The sequence below is a fragment of the Nerophis ophidion genome, linkage group LG28 (assembly GCF_033978795.1).
Source record: "Nerophis ophidion isolate RoL-2023_Sa linkage group LG28, RoL_Noph_v1.0, whole genome shotgun sequence".
NCBI classification, from domain to species: domain Eukaryota; kingdom Metazoa; phylum Chordata; class Actinopteri; order Syngnathiformes; family Syngnathidae; genus Nerophis; species Nerophis ophidion.
This window is the reverse complement of record NC_084638.1, coordinates 33128681-33151180: the sequence shown is the minus strand read 5'-3', so window position 1 is coordinate 33151180 and position 22500 is coordinate 33128681. Positions and strand designations below refer to the sequence as shown.

At 40.3% G+C, this 22500-nt stretch overlaps 1 protein-coding gene across 1 annotated transcript in view; it reads left to right on the top strand.

Moving 5' to 3' along the window:
- LOC133545224 (thymocyte selection-associated high mobility group box protein TOX-like) overlaps window positions 1-22500 on the top strand; it is a 47085-nt gene that overhangs the window by 389 nt on the left and 24196 nt on the right. The window contains exons 1-2 of the mRNA XM_061890619.1: window positions 1-405; window positions 19996-20061. The exon at window positions 1-405 is cut by the window's left edge and continues 389 nt beyond it. Of these exons, the coding sequence (XP_061746603.1) occupies window positions 301-405; window positions 19996-20061 (171 nt within the window). The 5' untranslated portion in view covers window positions 1-300. The remainder of the gene's footprint in view (window positions 406-19995; window positions 20062-22500) is intronic.

Here is a 22500-nt window from a genome sequence, read left to right as displayed (position 1 = left end):
GCAGTGCAGTAGCCTCAAAGCCGCTTCTCTTCCGCTACAACAAAGGGGAACTTTTCAAGTCACACTTTTCATTCGGGCGAGTCCGTCTTTGTAGCGAGTGGACGCCACCTTGTTCGGAGCATGAGAACCAGCGTGGGGCGCATCTTTACAACTTTCTAAGCCCGATTTCCGCCTTCATTTCTCGGCTTCACCTCCACATTAGTCCCGGAGAGGCTGGCGGATGTGTCAAAGACTTCCACCTTTGTTGAAAACAACATTAATTGCTAAGTTAGGCTGAAGAAGGAGCCAGGGGAGAAGTAGATGGATGTGACACTTTACCCGCCTCCTCCGCAGCCTCTGGCCGCCTCAGAGCACACCAGACTCGGGCAGCTCTCCTACCCTGAGCCGCCCTTCCGGAGCCACAAGGTAGGACCAGGAACCTTCTTGTCTCACTTCTTGTCTGCACATGGAAGTCACCTGCGTGGCCTCCACTCTTTCATTAACTGCCTTCTGTCGTGCTGCCATGTCAATTAAAGGCTGATTAATTGCTTAATTGGGCTGAAGTTCATTAAGGCATCTACTATGACGTCATTACTGTAACTTACTACTCATCAGCTTTAAACAAGATATGTACTTTAACACATTATAATGCCAGGAGAAGTACATCATCTTTAAACAAGATATGTACAGTAACACATTATAATACCAGGAGAAGGACATCATCTTTAAACAAGATATGTACAGTAACACATTATAATACCAGGAGAAGGACATAGAAGATATGTACAGTAACACATTATAATGCCAGGAGAAGGACATAGAAGATATGTACAGTAACACATTATATTGCCAGGAGAAGGACATAGAAGATATGTACAGTAACACATTATATTGCCAGGAGAAGGACATAGAAGATATGTACAGTAACACATTATATTGCCAGGAGAAGGACATAGAAGATATGTACAGTAACACATTATAATGCCAGGAGAAGGACATAGAAGATATGTACAGTAACACATTATAATGCCAGGAGAAGGACATAGAAGATATGTACAGTAACACATTATAATGCCAGGAGAAGGACATAGAAGATATGTACAGTAACACATTATATTGCCAGGAGAAGGACATCATCTTTAAACAAGATATGTACAGTAACACATTATAATACCAGGAGAAGGACATAGAAGATATGTACAGTAACACATTATAATGCCAGGAGAAGGACATAGAAGATATGTACAGTAACACATTATATTGCCAGGAGAAGGACATAGAAGATATGTACAGTAACACATTATATTGCCAGGAGAAGGACATAGAAGATATGTACAGTAACACATTATATTGCCAGGAGAAGGACATAGAAGATATGTACAGTAACACATTATAATGCCAGGAGAAGGACATAGAAGATATGTACAGTAACACATTATAATGCCAGGAGAAGGACATAGAAGATATGTACAGTAACACATTATAATGCCAGGAGAAGGACATAGAAGATATGTACAGTAACACATTATATTGCCAGGAGAAGGACATAGAAGATATGTACAGTAACACATTATAATGCCAGGAGAAGGACATAGAAGATATGTACAGTAACACATTATAATGCCAGGAGAAGGACATAGAAGATATGTACAGTAACACATTATAATGCCAGGAGAAGGACATAGAAGATATGTACAGTAACACATTATATTGCCAGGAGAAGGACATAGAAGATATGTACAGTAACACATTATAATGCCAGCAGAAGGACATAGAAGATGTGTCCATTTGGCTTTCTCCAACAACCATACATCGTTAACTTGTCTCCGACCACAGACTTTGGTCTTTCTCCATCCCGGGGTCAGAGGTCGGTTAGGGTTAGGTGTAGGTCAGCAACACATCTGCCTGCCGGGCTTCATTAAGGGTCTGATATCTTCCTGCAAATGAATGAAACAACAACATTTGGCACAACTTTCAACAGAATATTTTCTAGCGACAAACATAAAACTACCAATCATCTTTTCAATGGAAATAGTCCACTAATGAGGCTATTAGCCACACCCACTACGTTTTACAAGAAAATAATATTTTGCCTTTATATAAGTCGCAGTTATATATGTTGTGAAATGAGTTATATACACAGAAATATTTTATTAATGGTTATTTACATACCTTTATTGTTTCCAAACGGTGTCTGTAACACAGCAGTAAAACGGCTAATCAAACAAAACAGAAGTCATGGTCATGAACCCACTAGCGGTGCAAGCTAGCTCGCCAATCAGCAAAACAGACTCAATAACTCCACGCTGACGTTTGCTGAATTTACTGAGGAATTTACGAAACTGAAACAATACAAAAAGAATGCCATTGTGAGTTAATAATACTAGTAAACTTGTTAGCATAGCTTGATTACATGACGATAGCATGTACAAATATGCATGGAAAGACTCCTACAGACATCACACAGTCAGTAAGAATTGTTTTAGTTATATTGTCAAAGTTACAAACGTTCCTTGGAGTGATGGATGAAAAATGATATGGACGCTCCTTTCCGGTTTGCGGCGTTAAAACAGGAAACACATTTTCAACATGCAATACCTGCAGTGAGCGACCTCGTTCAAAAGAGGGCGCCACAGCACAAACAATAACAAACCAATTCAGTCCGCTGCTTGGGTTTAATTATTTCATGCAAACTAATGGACACAAAACATTATGGCCGTTAGCAAGAAATAAAAAAATCATAAATTAGCCGCTGCGACTCAAACTGTAGGAATAAAGTAGCGGCTAATAAATGTACTGTACTGTACTGTACTGTAATCTTTGCATGTTCTAACATCCCTGCAGTAAACCTGTGCGGACAACATTCCTGGTAATATTGATCAAATGTAGAGATGGGTTCCAAAACGAGTACTTTTATAGACACTGACTGACTTCCGGGTGTGGAATCAAGTCAAATGTGGAATCAGGTCAAATCTAACAGTGCCATCTTTCATGTGTTCTGCTCGCAGACTCAACTATTCAGCACTCGGTCAAACTCTCACTAAGTGATGTTGCAATTATTAACACCAACAAAGCAAGTATGTTGGCTAGAAAACACTCAAACATGAACCAAGGCTCCACGCCTCCAAAAATGTGTTAGCTTGATGCTAATTTACCTTACATCTTCTGTAGACAGGCTGCTATTAGCATTAGCCATTTTACATCTACTTTGTATGTGCAGACAAGTCTTTCTAATGACATTTTTTCCTCCTCTTTTGTTGAGAAGCGGGTATGTACTCCTAGGTACCGTTGAGTACGGGTATGTACTCCTAGGTACCGTTGAGTACGGGTATGTACTCCTAGGTACCGTTGAGTACGGGTATGTACTCCCAGGTACCGTTGAGTACGGGTATGGACTCCCAGGTACCGTTGAGTACGGGTATGTACTCCTAGGTACCGTTGAGTACGGGTATGTACTCCCAGGTACCGTTGAGTACGGGTATGTACTCCTAGGTACCGTTGAGTACGGTATGTACTCCTAGGTACCGTTGAGTACGGTATGTACTCCTAGGTACCGTTGAGTACGGGTATGTACTCCTAGGTACCGTTGAGTACGGGTATGGACTCTCAGGTACCGTTGAGTACGGGTATGTACTCCTAGGTACCGTTGAGTACGGGTATGGACTCCCAGGTACCGTTGAGTACGGGTATGGACTCCCAGGTACTGTTGAGTAAGGATATGGACTCCCAGGTACCTTCCCAGTTCACACGTGAGCGGTGGTCATATGCCACTCTGGGATTGAAGAACATCAAAGGGAAATGCACTTTTTCTGGAATTCTGCCCGTCGATCACAATCTTTATGACACACAAAGAGAGAAAAGGTTTTCTCTTTTTCCCGCTTTCTAAGATGTAGAAATGGTCTGGTTCCAGGTGGCTAGCTAGCAATCAATTATACCTCTAAATCATTTTAATAATGCACTCAAAAGCCAACAATACTTTATTTAGGTTGTGTAACCTGTTTAATAACCAACTGTACAACATCGTTATTGTAAGAGTGAACACCGAGGAACTATTTCTAGCGTACTAACATATCAGCGTGCTACAATATTAGCCAAAAAAGCTAAATACGGCAAGAGATAAGCTAGCTACTACGTCAGCGCGGAACCCATTTGAGTTTGTAATCCACAACACTGTGCTAGGACACCAATGTGTACTGAGTGAAAAACATGATCATAGTACAGTCTCGGAGAAGTATTTTTTCATGTTTTGTTTGTACACAGCTAGCCAGGCAGTGTGTGTAGTGTAGTTGTATTAACACACATGACGTGCATCATGATCAATATTCAAGTGTGAATCCCTTGATAGACAGTAGCAAGGGACGTTTTTTTCCCGTTTTTTTTGAGTAAGCACTCAAATATTTGTCAAAATAGCACGGCTTCAAATATCACATTCTGCAGTTTGAAGTCACTTTCACCTCACTGCTCCAACGTCTCACTCTTCCTTCCTGCTCGCTTCTGGAAGCAGCAGTTCATCCTCCATATATTCAGCTTCAAAAACATAGGTTGTGAATGCTCATTTGTCCAAAAACAGTCGTCTTTGTTGTTTGTTACTAAGTCTGCCATACGTGTTTGTTTTCCGGAAGTTACGAACACATTTGTTGCCAGAAGTTGAACGTGTGATGCGAGGGAAACAGAAATCAATGCGCAGAGGAATTAGCTCTGGCAATGATTAAAATGATCAAAATATGGTAAATATTGTACTTATTACATATGGTTATGAAGGTGTCTGTTACTACATGATATATATACTTGCAGTGTGTATATTGTACATATTACATATTGTTATGAAGGTGTCTGTTACTACATGATATATATACTTGCAGTGTGTATATTGTACATATTACATATTGTTATGAAGGTGTCTGTTACTACATGATATATATACTTGCAGTGTGTATATTGTACATAGTACATATTGTTATGAAGGTGTCTGTTACTACATGATATATATATACTTTTAGTGTGTATATAAAACGTGAATGAAGGGTTTTGAAGTTGTTTTCGACGTATCCTACAAGCGTTTGTTTATCAAGTGTAAAATCCCCCTTGTCTCTGCTAGAGATTGTAAACAATAGATTGTAAACAATAGATTGTAAACAATAGATTGTAAACAATAGGCACAATTGGAAAAAACGAGCTGCAGTTCTCCTTTGAAGTGAGTTTATAGAGTGAAGTACTTCCATCCCAGCCAGCACAAGACAATAAAACAATGTTGACGACTCCTTGAACTAATTGTGCAACTCAAACATTAGGTTGAAACAACCTGCTTTTTGATGATGTTTAATCAATGTTGGGTTCTGACGTTGATTCAGGATTGAAATGTGGTCATTTCCCAACCAACAAGGTTGATCCAAGGTCAGACTTGAAGATTGTGTCCATGCACAAATACAAGTATTATGCATGGTTAAAGGACATGTCTTGTCCCCGCTGGGATGCTACAAAGCTAGAAATATCTTCCTAGTGGACTTTAGAGCCTGCAACAGCTTTTATTTCTTTCCAAAGCGCATAAAGTGCAACCACTAACAAATGTTAGGGAAGTGTGCTCACCTGTTACTTCTCCCCCAGGTGTGTAACTAATATGTGTGGACCCCAAGAGGCCACGGTGGAATGGGCACCAGTGGATGCAATGACAAACCGGGACGCGACAACTGGGCATTAGTCGGCCTTGACCTGTGACCTCGAGATGTGCTAATTAATGCAATGTGACATACTGTACTTACTGTTACAGTGTTGGTCGTGGCACTCGCAGCACAAAGGTATGCACCCGGGTGTTGTCGCTGAGTGTTGGCTTCAGAGAAAGCTGGAGATGGAAGATAGGCTGGAGATGGAGAGCCAGCAGCGTGGTTGGGGGTAGGGAAGGAGAGAAGGAGAGAGAGCTAAAGAAAAAGAGTGAGCGAGAGGCTTGTTGGGGGTAGGGATGTTGCAGATGAGTGTAGTGGGGGTGGGGGTGGGGGTTGTACTATATTTCTCTCTTTTGATTCATGGCTCTGTCGGCCTGATAGACCACATCAAATTACTGTGTGCGGAACATAGAGGGAGGGAGGCCAGGAGAAGAAGGAGACACGGCAGGGGGAAAACTCAAGGCAAGAGCAGAGTAAGGTGGTGCGAGAAGAACAGACAGGTGGGGCCTCCAGATGTGTTCTTGTGAAGATGCCCTGGACAACACACTCTGCACCACTACAAGTTCCACCAAGGAGTGGACAACACACTCTGCACCACTACAAGTTCCACCAAGAACACACCCTGCACCACTACAAGTTCCACCAAGGAGTGGACAACACACCCTGCACCACTACAAGTTCCACCAAGGAGTGGACAACACACCCTGCACCACTACAAGTTCCACCAAGAACACACCCTGCACCACTACAAGTTCCACCAAGGAGTGGACAACACACCCTGCACCACTACAAGTTCCACCAAGGAGTGGACAACACACCCTGCACCACTACAAGTTCCACCAAGGAGTGGACAACACACTCTGCACCACTACAAGTTCCACCAAGGAGTGGACAACACACTGTGCACCACTACAAGTTCCACCAAGGAGTGGACAACACACTGTGCACCACTACAAGTTCCACCAAGGAGTGGACAACACACTCTGCACCACTACAAGTTCCACCAAGGAGTGGACAACACACTCTGCACCACTACAAGTTCCACCAAGGAGTGGACAACACACTGTGCACCACTACAAGTTCCACCAAGGAGTGGACAACACACTGTGCACCACTACAAGTTCCACCAAGGAGTGGACAACACACTCTGCACCACTACAAGTTCCACCAAGGAGTGGACAACACACTCTGCACCACTACAAGTTCCACCAAGGAGTGGACAACACACTGTGCACCACTACAAGTTCCACCAAGGAGTGGACAACACACTGTGCACCACTACAAGTTCCACCAAGGAGTGGACAACACACCCTGCACCACTACAAGTTCCACCAAGGAGTGGACAACACACTCTGCACCACTACAAGTTCCACCAAGGAGTGGACAACACACCCTGCACCACTACAAGTTCCACCAAGGAGTGGACAACACACTGTGCACCACTACAAGTTCCACCAAGGGTCAGGTGTCACAGTCCTACACGTCCAAGGAGCAGGACGTCTGCCAGCCACCTTCCATGGTTTGAAGAAGAGACCTAGATCTACTTTTTAATTACATCCTAGAGTCGTGGATGGCCTAGAGGACAGAAGTTAGTTAAAGGGCCTGAAGACTAGATTTGACACCAACACAGTCTATAAAATATCTGGGACAGCTGACTTTTATCCCAGGTATTAAAAAGATGACAAAGATAGGATTGAAGAACATAGGCAGCGGGTGCACATTACAGCAGTTTTAAAGTCGCTGCATTGACTCCCCGTCTGCTTCAGGCTCCATTTGAAAGTTGTAATATTAGTTTTTAAATGTCTTCTTGTCTTTCTGACCTCTTCTTACTGTATCGAGCCTGAGGTCCTCTGGCACCTTTGATCCTTAGCAAGTAGCAGAAGAAAGGTGAGGCAGCATTTAGCCAGGATGGTGCACACCTGTGGAAGCACCTGCCAGAGAGCCTCAGGACTGCAAGAGCGTTGTCATCTTTTAAAAAAAGGCTAAAGACACATCTTTTTAATAATCATCTCTTTTTTATTATTTGGTTGTCTTGTCTTAATCACTAATATTCTACTAGTATTCCCTCAGTATTATGTTTTTATTTATTTATTAATGTAATATTTATATTAGTTGTATCCTATTTCATATGTTTTATACTATATTTTTTTAAATGCCGTCCATTTGAGGCAGGGGTCGGGAACCTTTTTGGCTGAGAGAGCCATGAAAGGCAAATATTTCAAAATGTATTTCCGTGAGAGCCATATCGTATTTTTTAACACTGAATACAACTAAATGCGTGCATTTTTAAGTAAGACCAACATTTTTAGAGTATAATAAGTCTCTTAATCTTTTTAATAACATTGTTCTTCTGAAGCTAACCAATAATAAATCAAATGTCATGTCTGTTGATCATGTTTTTGTTTGGCCATGTGCTGTTTGTCCTTTGGACTCTTTAAGTTCCTGTTGTTTTCCACTCCCTTGTCTGGTTTCCTTGGTTACTCATTTTGTCCACCTGTCTCTGGTGGACAAAATGCCCGCTCACCTGCTTCCTGAGCACTAATCAGAGGCAGTGTTTAAGCTTGTCTTTGCCAGTCAGTCGCCCTGCGCTGACTTGTTTCATGCCTTGCCATAGTTTGGTGCTTCATGCCATGCCAAGTAAGTTTTGTTTAATTTATGTTCATAGTCTGTTTATGCGTTAGCTTTCTTCCTTAGCCCAAGTTATGCCTTCGGTGTGAGCGATTCTTGTTTGTATCTTTCTTTAGTTTAATTTAAGTCATGTTTCTACCTAAATGCCATGTCCCGAGTAGTCCGTCTGCCTTCCTGGGAGAACGACCCCGCAGTAAGCTGCGACCCCCCCCCCATCATGACATAAAATACTTCTTACCATTAATGCGACTTCTTGAACAGATGCGGTAGGAAACGGATGGATGGATTTAAATGCATGAGAATGTTTTATATTTTGAACGTTATTTTTAGCACTGTGAAATCCAGCGGAATTATTCATAATTATCGCGTTAAGCAATGTCAGCTAAGATTTATCTGAGAGCCAGATGCAGTCATCAAAAGAGCCACATCTGGCTCTAGAGCCATAGGTTCCCTACACCTGTTTAGAGGTATTGTCCAGTGTGGACGCCTCAAAAGTGATGTTTTTTTATCTAATCCTCAGTCCCTTGTTTACTTTTTGCTTTGTTATTGTCAATAATCTGTCTGTGTGTGTGTGTGTGTGTGTGTGTGTTCTCTTCTTTTCTTCTATTATTATTAACATGTTTTGCTTATTTAGTGTTGTTTTGTAGATCAGTGTGTTTGCGACTTGTGTGTGTATGACAAGTGTGATATTAATACACTTTGATTTGAGACTTGCTGTCCTATATTGTTTTAGTTTTAAAGGGGAACTGCACTTTTTTTGGAATGTTGCCTATTTTCACAATCCCTATGTGAGACAAAAACACAAGTCTCTTTTTTAATGTATTTTAATTTGTAACACATGACTATAAAGTCCTGTAGGAAGCCGGCAACAGTACTCAGTGTACATGCCGCGCCCTGACTATTAACCAAGTATTAGCGACATTGTTATTGTAAGCGCTAACGCCTTGTCACAACTAGCTTATGCAGCTATTGACACACTGAGCCGCTGAGCTGCTGCGTGGCCTCTGAGTTGGTAAAAGTACATTCCAGGTTATAAACCATGCCTATCACTTGTGTAGGAGAAGGTTGGGACTATAAACCGAGAGATTGGTCAACTTTGAAATTCAACATGGCGTGCAGGACATGAAAAGATGCACATTTGCGCCCTCAGGAGCAAGCATTATGATGAATTCATCATCTGAATGGGGAACACACGTCTTCTTGTGCTGAAAGATATAAACATCCCATTATCGTCGGCATGCCAGTGGGAGCAGACATTGTACAGTACGAGATTGTTTATAATGTTGTTTAGCCCTTCACAAAACTGCTTCACTAGAGCAGGAACTCTTATCACTCTAAAACTTGTAGCTCATCCTCCTCATATTCAGGCTCAAAAATGTTGGCTTTTTGTTGTTATCGAAGTAAGGTTGTGAAATCATTAGATGTTATTATGAATGTATCTGTTACGCCAGTACATAAATAGCTACAGTGTGTACATACAATTAATGGAGGTTTTGTAGAGCGCCTAAATTAAATCCACATTTTCTGCATTGTTAGCCTCCCATTGCTAGTCTTTATTTACAAGTTACAATGCAAAAAAAAAAACAGAAAGACATCACATAAGGATTGTGATTCCCCGCAAAAAGTGCAGTTCCCCTTTAATAAAAGAAAGCTCATTTAAGATCAAACTTATCATTATTATGATGTACCGTGAAAGAAGAAGACATTTTAGTTTTGCCTTCAGAAATGCTGGGAGACAAACTGAGTGTTCCCAAGGTTGTGCAATCCAGAACTCAACCACAAACCCTTTAAAGTCGCACAAAACTCCAACCTCAATTCCTTTTTCTTCTTTTCTTTTTTTTTTATTTTTTTTTAATGACAATTATTCCAAAATAAAGCAAAGTCTCAGCAAGGTATGTCTTATCAAAATAAAGATAAATAAAGATCCAAATAGCAGGCGCTAAACAGCGTGTGCAAACTATAAGGTGTGTACTATTAGTGTGCGTGTTGGCCAAGACTGCGTGTGCAACTGATAACAAGTGCAAAAGTGGTGCGGACCGCCTTTCTTAAATTATTTGATTTGCGTGTACCATGGAAACACTCATTTACTGCCCATTCATCTTATCATGTTGTCACACATGCAACAGACCACTTTTTATGGGCATTTTACAAGCAGTCCTGCACGCAGGAAGCAACTTTTATTTTAGCTCACTACAGGTGCTGCAGTGTCCTTCCATTTGGTGCTTTCAAAACCGAAAGCAAAGTGGCGTTTTGTCTTCTAGTCTTCTTACTCATATGGATTCTTCAAGCAACAATTGTAAGTTTTACAATATAACTACAACTATTCTTACTTACTAAAGTGTCCCATGTGTGATGTCTGTAGGAGTGTTTTCATGCATATTTGTACCTGCTATCATAATGCTAGCGTCGTTAGCATTAGCTAATATTCTAACACATTTACGGTCTGTGTTAGCATTATTAACTTACAAAAACATTATTTTTGTATTGTTTCACTCTCACAAATTCCTCAGTAAATTCACCAAAACGTCAGCGTGGAGTTATTGAGTCTGTTTAGCTGATTGGAGAGCTAGCTTGCGCAGCTAGTGGGTCCATGACCATGACTTCTTTTTTGTTTGATCAGCCGTTTTACTGCTGTGTTGCAAACACTGTTTGGAAATAATAATATGTATGTAAATAAACATTTACAAAATATTTCTGTGTAAATAACTCATTTCAAAACATATTTATCTGCGACTTATACTCTGGTGCGGTTGATATATGGGAAATGTTTTTTTTCTTCTAAAATCTAGTGGGTGTGGCTTATATAGCGGTGCGCTGTACGAAATACGGAAAATAAGCTACATGTTCCCATTCCTTGGATTCATACACATTGAAGTCCAATGTGGAGCACATCTCACCAGAACACCGGCTCTAACGGGGTTCCCTGTGGAGTTTGCTACACCTGTTAGCGTAAGAGAGGCTCCTAACTCTAATTTCCGCTCACAACTAAAAGCACAAAAATTAGCCATTCAAAACTCTCTATTTGAATGGACAGAGCAAATTGTGTTATTGAAAAATGTATGCATTTATTATTCCTATGTGAACACACACAAAAGTACGTAAAGTTGGTACTGTTGCGTACCAATACCCATTTTTATAGGTATCGGTAATTGGTCCGGTCCAAATGTCAAAGGTGTGTCATTTCTTTGGACTTTGATGCAGTAGACATGACGTTGAGCAAAAGTAGAGTAAAAGTTAGGAGAGGATTAGTTGAAGGACGTAGAAGGTTCATTTAATGGTCATTTGGAGTTTTGCCAGACCTAATATCACTACCAGCAATGCATTTGTTCACTGTTGTAGTCCAGGATTGATTGATTGATTGATACTTTTATTAGTAGATTGCACAGTTCAGTAGATATTCCGTACAATTGACCACTAAATTGTAACACCCCAATACGTTTTTCAACTTGTTTAAGTTGGGGTCCACGTTAATCAATTCATGGTAGAGTAGTACCCAGGCTGACAGATTGCCTTCTTCTTTGGAAACATCTTACCTGCTTACATGTCAGCCAGCTAAGTGTGTTGCTGCGATGCCGGGCTACATTTTAGTCCTTGGGAGGACTGCGGACGTAAACATTCTAGCAGTAGGAGTAGTCGTAGTACTATTAGTAGTAGTCAGTGTGAGTGGACTGAGGTGCTGTGTAGTATAAATGCACATGTCAGACTACTGAGGACGTGTAAAGATCAATGGCAATGATGCAGACTGTCAAGGCGGACTAGAAAGACGGAAAATCCTAGACAAATGAAACCTCAGAGAAGAGTTGACCTCTTGGAAGAAATGAAGAATGCTGAAAAAGAAGGTTTCTAAAATCTAATAACTCCAAGAGAAGGGCACCAAATAGAGCATTGGCACAGACACAAGACTAAAGAAACAACTCTGAGTTGTATCACTTTTACAGATAAATGTTCTCGACTCACAATCCTCTGTGCCCTGATTGACAGGAGACTTACTTATCTTCAATCCTCTGTGCCCTGATTGACAGGAGACTGACCTGTCTTCAATCCTCTGTGCCCTGATTGACAGGAGACTTACTTATCTTCAATCCTCTGTGCCCTAATTGACAGGAGACTGACCTGTCTTCAATCCTCTGTGCCCTGATTGACAGACTCACTTGTCAGATTAAAGACTCACTTGTCTTCAATCCTCTGTGCCCTGATTGACAGACTCACTTGTCAGATTGAAGACTCACTTGTCTTCAATCCTCTGTGCCCTGATTGACAGGAGACTCACTTGTCTTCAATCGTCTTTGCCCTGATTGACAGGAGACTCACTTGTCTTTAATGGTCTTTGCCCTGATTGACAGGAGACTCACCTGTCTTCAATGGTCTGTGCCCTGATTGACAGGAGACTCACTTGTCTTCAATCGTCTTTGCCCTGATTGACAGGAGACTCACTTGTTTTCAATGGTCTGTGCCCTGATTGACAGGAGACTCACTTGTCTTTAATGGTCTTTGCCCTGATTGACAGGAGACTCACCTGTCTTCAATGGTCTGTGCCCTGATTGACAGGAGACTCACTTGTCTTCAATCGTCTTTGCCCTGATTGACAGGAGACTCACTTGTTTTCAATGGTCTGTGCCCTGATTGACAGGAGACTCACTTGTTTTCAATGGTCTGTGCCCTGATTGACAGGAGACTCACTTGTTTTCAATGGTCTGTGCCTTGATTGACAGGAGAGAAGTCTGAATGTGCTCCTGAACAGCATCAAGGACAGAAACTGGACGGATGTAGCAACGTTTTAGCAAGTCTATGATATCCAGAAGTTGAAAAGGTTCCTTATCACACCTTAGGCCATACCTCACTCTGAGTTTGTACATTTTGAAGCATCACTGTGGAAGAGCAGGTGAAATGCAAGCAAGGACTGAGCTGAAGAACTTATGCAAATCACTATTGATTAGATCTGGAAGACTTTTGCAACCAGTTAGATGACTTGTATATATTTAATTGTCTTTCTATTCTGTCATGCGTCAGATCAATTTTTGAGTACAATTACTTTGATATCAGCCTATTTGCAAATGACTTGCTAAGCAATCGTAATACAGATCTAGCTAGTTGTGTGTGCTAATATCCACGTAGCTCAGTCCGTCATTATTTGGTAAATGTCATGAGGTCTAATGTTAAATATCTTCAGGAAACCTCGGTGACGATCAAGCACACATCAACGTATCACACTCATCAGTATCACACTCATCAGTATCGACCCATTTTCTTTGAAAAGTACGTGGTCCACCGTGGCCGATTAAGGACTTTCAACAAAGGCCGATCCCTTCTGAGGAATGTTGCATTTATTTTTAGTCCCCTGTAGAGGTGGAAATCCTTGGGCAAACCTTTATTCCATTAGGGTTACAATTTAAGAGCTACGATTCCATTAAAAATCGATTATTGATGAATCTTTAATTGATTTCTACTGATGCAGTTTTACATTTCTTTTTGTTTCACTAAAAAGGCAATCATCACTTATTTGTAATAAGAAACAGTTGAATTAATTCCCGTTACATTTATTGAATTCATGGAAATGTGTGGAAAACCTAAAATAAAGAAGCTGGTCGGGTTTCTCGATCGGCATCTTTATTTTATAACCGTCTTACTTTATATACCGTAAATAGAAAATCGATTATTGACGTTTACTAATCCATTTTACAATCGGCCATGTCCAAATTGCGAAGCATCTAAAAATCTTGTATTTCCGCCAGCTAATTGTGTGTCCGTGTATACGTAAGTTATTAATAATCACTTCTATTATTAACAATAAAATGATTTTCTTGGTATCTTAGGTGTCATTATTAAGTATCATCATCAAGTGTTAGGACCGGGCTACACATGGTACAGGCCAGGAGAAGGCATGCTAATAGCTAAGCTAACCACAAAGCTAGCTAGAAAGAACGGAAGAAATAAGTGCTGAATAAACAAAGACATGTCCACACAAGTCACAGCACAAAGTTGCTCAGACAATGTTATGTAATAAAGGAGACTAAGGAACTGGTATAAATAGTGTGCTTACTGTATATTGATAATAAAAATAAATACATTGAAACATTTACAGTGCATACATGTGATCAGTATCAGTATTGGTATGGTTTGATGGTGGATGTTGGACTGGACAACATAAGTCCATGACAGGAACATCCTTACCTCATACTGAAGTCCTCCTCTTCGGGACTAGCAGAATAATGTTCATCATCAGCATTGTCCACTTTTCTATTTTTGTCTTCTCCAAGTGTGTCCTAATCCTCCCCTGTGTCCTCTCTCAACCACTGAAGTCACTTCTTAGTAGATACAGTTATATGGTCTTCCCACAGCCAACAACAACAACAACATCATCGTATTTAAAGCATGAATGTCCTGCTAATCCTCCCTTGTGTCCTCTCTCAACCACTGAAGTCACTTCTTAGTAGATACAGATATATGGTCTTCCCACAGCCAACAACAACAACAACATCATCGTATTTAAAGCATGAATGTCCTGCTAATCCTCCACTCTTTATGCCAACTCTTCTATGTGACAGCCTGTAATTCTACTGCAGGCTATAATCATAGATGATGCTCAAGATGTAGCCGTGGCAAGTAGCCAGAGTAGAAATAGGATTAGCCTCTCTACCATGAAAGTAGATGACAGTAAATCTCGCAGTGGAATGTCAACTATCTTTCCTAAAATAACTTTCATTTGTTGTAAACGCATAGAGACACACGGCTTCAGACAGCTCCGACGTTGCCTGTGCATATTTCTGCCACAACTATACCTCGACCATCTATTACTTGTACTCTGACTTCCCAGTACAAATGGAACGCACCATTTAATGGCGGACATCTCGAGGATGGAACCTCCGAGCCTCCTTGATAAGTTACTTAGCACATGCCTAAAATCTCTAAAGCTGAATTTAAAAGCCATGTGTACACTTCATAATCTGATTAGTGGACTAATGGCCAAGATAGTGGATGAATAGTAGTTGACATCCATGCATTTTCTACCGCTTGTCCTGTCGGGGTGGCAGGGGGTGCTGGAGCCTATCTACTGTATCTACAACATCCATCAACAATCAATTCCACTTATTTTCCATGTTCTTGCAGGTATTGAAATGCATGGCAGTCTTTGCTAGGTAACCACTATTGTAAACAAACTTCAGATTACAGCAGGTGTTGTGTTTCTCAAAGAGGTTCGTTATGTCATCTCAGTCAGGTACTTTTCACATCTTCCTTTAGTCAGACAATATTTACTGGATGTTAATCACAGGTGGGTCTGTTTTCACTTCAGGCCTGATTGGGGTCACGGTCTTCAGTCTTTAGGGCTGAGGGTCGCTCAGTCACAGCTGCTGACCTCACCTCCTTGTGGTCCTAAGTGACCTTGACAGTCTATTTGTCAAGGAGGATAGTCATCATGTCCACAGGTGACTGCCAGGGTGTGGCTGAAAGGATGCAGAGGAGGAAGAGATGGAACGCTGCCAGAAGAGACTCATCATCACTATTTCATTTCCAAAACAAACATACTGCAATCAAATCATGGAATGCAATCATTCATGCGTGTGCATGTTTGTTCAAGTACCAATGATAGTCACACACACGCTAGGTGTGTCCTCTGCCTTTGACCCATCCCCTTGTTCACACCCCTGGGAGGTGAGGGGAGCAGTGAGCAGCAGCGGGAGTCACGCCCGGGAATCATTTGTGGTGATTTAACCCCCAATTCCAAGCCTTGATGCTGAGTGCCAAGCAGGGAGGTAATGGCTCCCATTTTTATAGGGATTTGAACACTAGGCCACTGAGCAGGTGTGTGTGTGTGTGTGTGTGTGTGTCTGTGTGTGTGTGTCTGTGTGTGTGTGTGTGTGTGTGTGTGTGTGTGTGTGTGTGTGTGTGTGTGTGTGTGTGTGTGTGTGTGTGTGTGTGTGCTTTTAGGACAACAACTGGATCCTTTCTTCAAAACGAAGTCTGATTCTTTTGATACTGACTTTAGTTACTTTAGTTTAGACTTTAGTTTAGTTAGTATATATTATTTGCATGCAGTTGGCCTCTTGCCTCTGGTCCCCCCCCCCCAGTGAAAATGTTTGGACACCCCTGATAAGTAAAGGATAAAGGAGGAAGTGATATGAAAGGAGTACATCTCCATTGCTTGCACACAACCAGCCTTGGGTTTAGCAAATAAAACAGGTGTTTGTATTGTTGCCATGGTGACAGGACTGACAAACATCAAATGTTGCGCTGACCTATCACAGCTGTGTGAGTCCTACTTCTCTCTCACTCACTTACACACACACACACACACACACACACACACACACACACACACACACACACACACACACACACTAAGTTGATTTATGTTCTGTAATGCACTTTAGAGTAAACTGAAGTCCATGCAGAGCAGAGCAGAGGCTGGAGGGCGGACTAGACTATTGACATGTGTGTCCACATGTGACACTACATCTAATGAAGCTGTCAGCTCTCATGGAGTCAGGACTGAAAGTAAAAGATCATGTTGAGGAACAGAATGAGTGTGTACTCCCACCACATCCATCCAAGTATACAGCATGTTTCACCTCACCATTGTCCTCTTCTCTCATCCTAACTCTCTCCACCTAACTCCCACCCTGACCCACTTAACTGCCTGCTTGTTATTCAAACCTGTGCCCCCCCCCCCCCCCACACGAGGCGAGGGTGGCATGAAGACGAAGAGAGAGAAAGGTAGTCTCTGAAAGACTGTACTTCCTGCTACCACGCACACAGTACAGGTACAGATGCTGACCAACACACTTCAGTCAGCTCTTGCAAATCCTCAAGACCACGGTCAGCCCCAAGTTGATATTCCTCTCACATGTGTTGCTGTCTTTATTTACTTGAGGTGTGGATAGATGTAGAGAAATGGACCCTTGGAGATGAGCGCTGACACAGATAAGCTCCTCCATCTCACCAGCAATGGCATAAAAAGCCAGCTGTCAGGGATTTATTGTCAGCCAGTCTTTCTGCTCCTCTCACAGCCGATAGTTTTCTCTCGCTCCCAACAACATCTCCACACTTCTTCTCTTCCCTAATCCACCTCTCAGTTTGGGAGGTGGCTGAGTCGGTGTGGTCACGTCGCCACGTGGGTGCAGAACTACATGTCAAAGTTATTGTTGTTTACTTCTTATTTCCACTTAAGTGGATTTGGACTCAATCTTGAAAAAAAAAAATTCTCCCACCTAACCGCTTTGTAAGCCCACACCTCATTTGCATAACACCCAGCATCTGGCACATGGAGGGGGCAGGTACACCTGTCTGTACACCTGTCTGTACACCTGTCTGTCCACCTGTGTTTGCATGAAATGGCCTCCTTGTGCATGTTTGGTTTGACATGGTCACCACATCAACAATACCTTGCTGCAGTGGAAATAAAACTTGGGACTTTGTGTAACAAAACAAAATAACTGGGCTCTGTACAGAAAATATTAGACGCTGATGATCATTATTGAAAGGTTTTCCTTTTGTATTAAAGCTGTCAAAGTTAAGATGGGAATAATCCCACAACACTACCACATGAATCATGCATAAACAGCAATTAATCACAACATTTAAATCCAAATCACCTGCAATTAAATAAATCATTAACGGGTATTTATGTCATTCTCACCATGTTTCCATTTATTGGCAACTTTTTAAAACTTCAATAGCAAGCAGGTGATTAGCTGTGATTGATCACAAATAATCAGAATTGTAAAGGGATTAATCAGGATTAAACAGTATTACTTTTATTTAGTGTTAATCATGATTAATCACGTGTATCCTAAACCTCTGATCAATCGTGGTTAATTGCAATACTGTAAATTCTCGACTACTTTTTTCCTACACTTTGAACCCTGCGGCTTAAAAAAAAACGTGCGGCTAATTCATGGATTTTTCTCCGCGGACGGCCATAACACAAATAGTTTTCAAAGAAAAAAACAAGCAATTGTGTGTTATTGTTTGTGTTATATTGTGTCCTTTCATTTAATGATTTCAACCGGAAGTAGAAGAACCGTTCCGTCTCCTAATTGTTCATAGCATTTCTACTCGTATGGAATCTTCATTCATCAACATTTGTAAGTTTACAATATAACTACAAACAATTCTTACTTACTAAAGCGTCCCATGTGTGATGTCTGCAGGAGTGTTTTCATGCATATTTGTACATGCTATCATAATGTGGCTAGCGTTTGTAGCTTTAGCTAATATGCCAACACATTTACAAGTGTCTGTGTTAGTATTATTAACTTATTCTTTTCATATTGTTTCACTTTGACAAACTCCTCAGTAAATTCAGCAAAAGGTCAGCGTGGAGTTATTGAGTCTGTTTAGCTTATGGAGAGCTAGCATGACCATGACTTCTGTTTTGTTTGATCAGCTGTTTTACTGCTGTTTTTAAACAATTAAGGTATGTAAATAAACATTTACAGAACATTTCTTTTTAAATAAGTCATTTTGTGACTTATACTATTTCTGCTTGTCATCTTGTTATTGCTTTTATTGTCGAAACTCCTCTACTTTTTCAGCTTGTCATCTTGTTGTTGATTTTATTGTGAAACTCCTCTACTATTTCTGCTTGTCATCTTGTTGTTGCTTTTATTGTGAAACTCCTCTATTATTTCTGCTTGTCATCTTGTTGTTGCTTTTATTGTGAAACTTTTCTGCTATTTCTGCTTGTCATCTTGTTGTTGCTTTTATTGTGAAACTCCTCTACTATTTCTGCTTGTCATCTTGTTGTTGCTTTTATTGTGAAACTCCTCTACTATTTCTGCTTGCCATCTTGTTGTTGCTTTTATTGTGAAACTCCTCTACTATTTCTGCTTGCCATCTTGTTGTTGCTTTTATTGTGAAACTCCTCTATTATTTCTGCTTGTCATCTTGTTGTTGCTTTTATTGTGAAACTTTTCTGCTATTTCTGCTTGTCATCTTGTTGTTGCTTTTATTGTGAAACTCCTCTACTATTTCTGCTTGTCATCTTGTTGTTGCTTTATTGTGAAACTCCTCTACTATTTCTGCTTGCCATCTTGTTGTTGCTTTTATTGTGAAACTCCTCTACTATTTCTGCTTGCCATCTTGTTGTTGCTTTTATTGTGAAACTCCTCTATTATTTCTGCTTGTCATCTTGTTGTTGCTTTTATTGTGAAACTTTTCTGCTATTTCTGCTTGTCATCTTGTTGTTGCTTTTATGTGAAACTCCTCTACTATTTCTGCTTGTCATCTTGTTGTTGCTTTTATTGTGAAACTCCTCTACTATTTCTGCTTGTCATCTTGTTGTTGCTTTTATTGTGAAACCTCTCTACTATTTGTGCTTGTCATCTTGTGTTGCTTTTATTGTGAAACCTCTCTACTATTTCTGCTTGTCATCTTGTTTTTGCTTTTATTGTGAAACTCCTCTACTATTTCTGCTTGTCATCTTGTTGTTGCTTTTATTGTGAAACTCCTCTACTATTTCTGGTTGTCATTTTGTGGGTACTCCGGCTCCCTCCCTCCTCCCAAGACATGCACCTGGGGATATTGTGAAATGCTTGTCATCTTGTTGTTGCTTTTATTGTGAAACTCCTCTACTATTTCTGGTTGTTGCTTTTATTGTGAAAGCTGTCTACTATTTCTAGTTGTTGCTTTTATTGTGAAACCTCTCTTCTATTTCTGGTTGTTGCTTTTATTGTGAAAGTTGTGTACTATTGGCTGTAAAAGTGTGTGTGTATTTGTGTGTTGTCTGCAGCTGGAAGGTGATGGAATGTTCCTAAGCATGCAGGAAATGGGCGTGGACTATGTTTCCAGCAACCAGGTGAGCGTGGTTACCTTTCATCCAGTCTTTCTTTACATTGATAAGAGTCAACAGCTCGTGTGCTGTCAGGGCTCTTTACTGGGAGACTAATTAGGTCATGTGCAACTAACCAGGGCTGTTGGGGAAAATCAATATCAATTATTGAGATTTTTTATGATTTATTGAAAATAGGAAGTAGGAGAAAACAATGTAAAGATTTGTATTAGAAATGTAACTTCCTGTCACTGTAATCCTCTGGCATGTCAGGCAGGAAGGAAATGACTCCAGGATTGTCAGTAAAATGTAACTTAACCAAAAAGCAACTTTTCAAGCTTTAACTCCTGTGTCGCGCTCACTGCCACTTAGGGACTTGCAGTACAGGTGTGCTGACATGCTTTACAACATACGTCCCTCCCCCTTTCCTATTGGTTAAAAAGGCAGAAGTGGATGCCAACATCCACCAACCTAGAAGAAGAAGTTGGCCTACATGTATTTACTGCTATCATGGCCAAAGCTCCAGAACAACCAAAGAAACAAAAAGTTTTGACTGAGGTGACAAAAAAATAAAAAGGACAGTCAGGATCAACATTGCCCCGACTGGTGTGACCTGCTGGACTCGTAAGATGGATTCTTATTTATTAAAAAAAAAGGAAAAAGAAAAAATACATAGATATATATACAGAAGTTTTTTCTAATCAACTTTTGAAAATTATGAATCGATGAGGAATCTGGATTAGTAAAAATCGCAATTCAGATGTGAATATAAAATGTTTTCCCCACCCCTAAATATTCTGATAATTATGATAGAAAAGCTCCTCCTGTTGCATGGAGATGGACTCAAAATGTGTTTTTAAAAAGTATTCTTATAAAATAAATACAATTTTCGAACAAGTCCAACAAGCGGACTTATCTGAGGTCGGGTTGCGGGGGCAGCAGCCAAAGCAGAGAAGGCCAGACTTCCCTCTCCCCAGGTACTTCCTCCAGCTCCTCCCAGGTGTTCCAGCTGCAACAATACATTGATGCAACGTACTTGTCCTTTAAAAGTGACTTTCTAACAAGCTTGCAGAACACTTGTATTTGTACTTTGATGCAACGTACTTGTCCTTTAAAAGTGACTTTCTAACAAGCTTACAGAACACTTGTATTTGTACTTTGATGCAACGTACTTGTCCTTTAAAAGTGACTCTCTAACAAGCTTGCAGAACACTTGTATTTGTACTTTGATGCAACGTACTTGTCCTTTAAAAGTGACTTTCTAACAAGCTTGCAGAACACTTGTATTTGTACTTTGATGCAACGTACTTGTCCTTTAAAAGTGACTCTCTAACAAGCTGGCAGAACACTTGTATTTGTACTTTGATGCAACGTACTTGTCCTTTAAAAGTGACTTTCTAACAAGCTTGCAGAACACTTGTATTTGTACTTTGATGCAACGTACTTGTCCTTTAAAAGTGACTTTCTAACAAGCTTGCAAAACACTTGTATTTGTACTTTGATGCAACGTACTTGTCCTTTAAAAGTGACTTTCTAACAAGCTTGCAGAACACTTGTATTTGTATTTTGATGCAACGTACTTGTCCTTTAAAAGTGACTTTCTAACAAGCTTGCAGAACACTTGTATTTGTACTTTGATGCAACGTACTTGTCCTTTAAAAGTGACTTTCTAACAAGCTTGCAGAACACTTGTATTTGTACTTTGACACAACCTGGATGTCTAACCTTCTCATCAATGTCAACTTTCATTCAACTTTAAATTTCTCTTGTAGAATATTGCTTGGAAAATGACCACAATTAAATGTACACTAACTAATAAATGCTAACATCAGGTACACTAACTAGTAACATCAGGTACACTAACTGGTAAATACTAACATCAAGGTACACTAACTAGTAAATAATAGCATCACTTACACTAACTAGTAACATCAGGTACACTAACTGGTAAATACTAACATCAAGGTGCACTAACTAGTAAATAATAGCATCACTTACACCAACTAGTAAATACTAACATCAAGGTACACTAACCAATAAATGCTAACATCACTTACACTAACTAGTAACATAGGGTACACTAACTAGTAAATACTAACATCAAGGTACACTAACTAGTAAATAATAGCATCACTTACACTAACTAGTAACATCGGGTACACTAACTAGTAAATACTAACATTAAAGTACACTAACTAGTAAATAATAGCATCACTTACACTAACTAGTAACATCAGGTACACTAACTGGTAAATACTAACATCAAGGTACACTAACTAGTAAATAATAGCATCACTTACACTAACTAGTAACATCGGGTACACTAACTAGTAGATACTATCATCAAGGTACACTAACTAGTAAATAATAGCATCACTTACACTAACTAGTAACATCAGGTACACTAACTAGTAAATAATAGCATCACTTACACTAACTAGTAACATCAGATACACTAACTAGTAA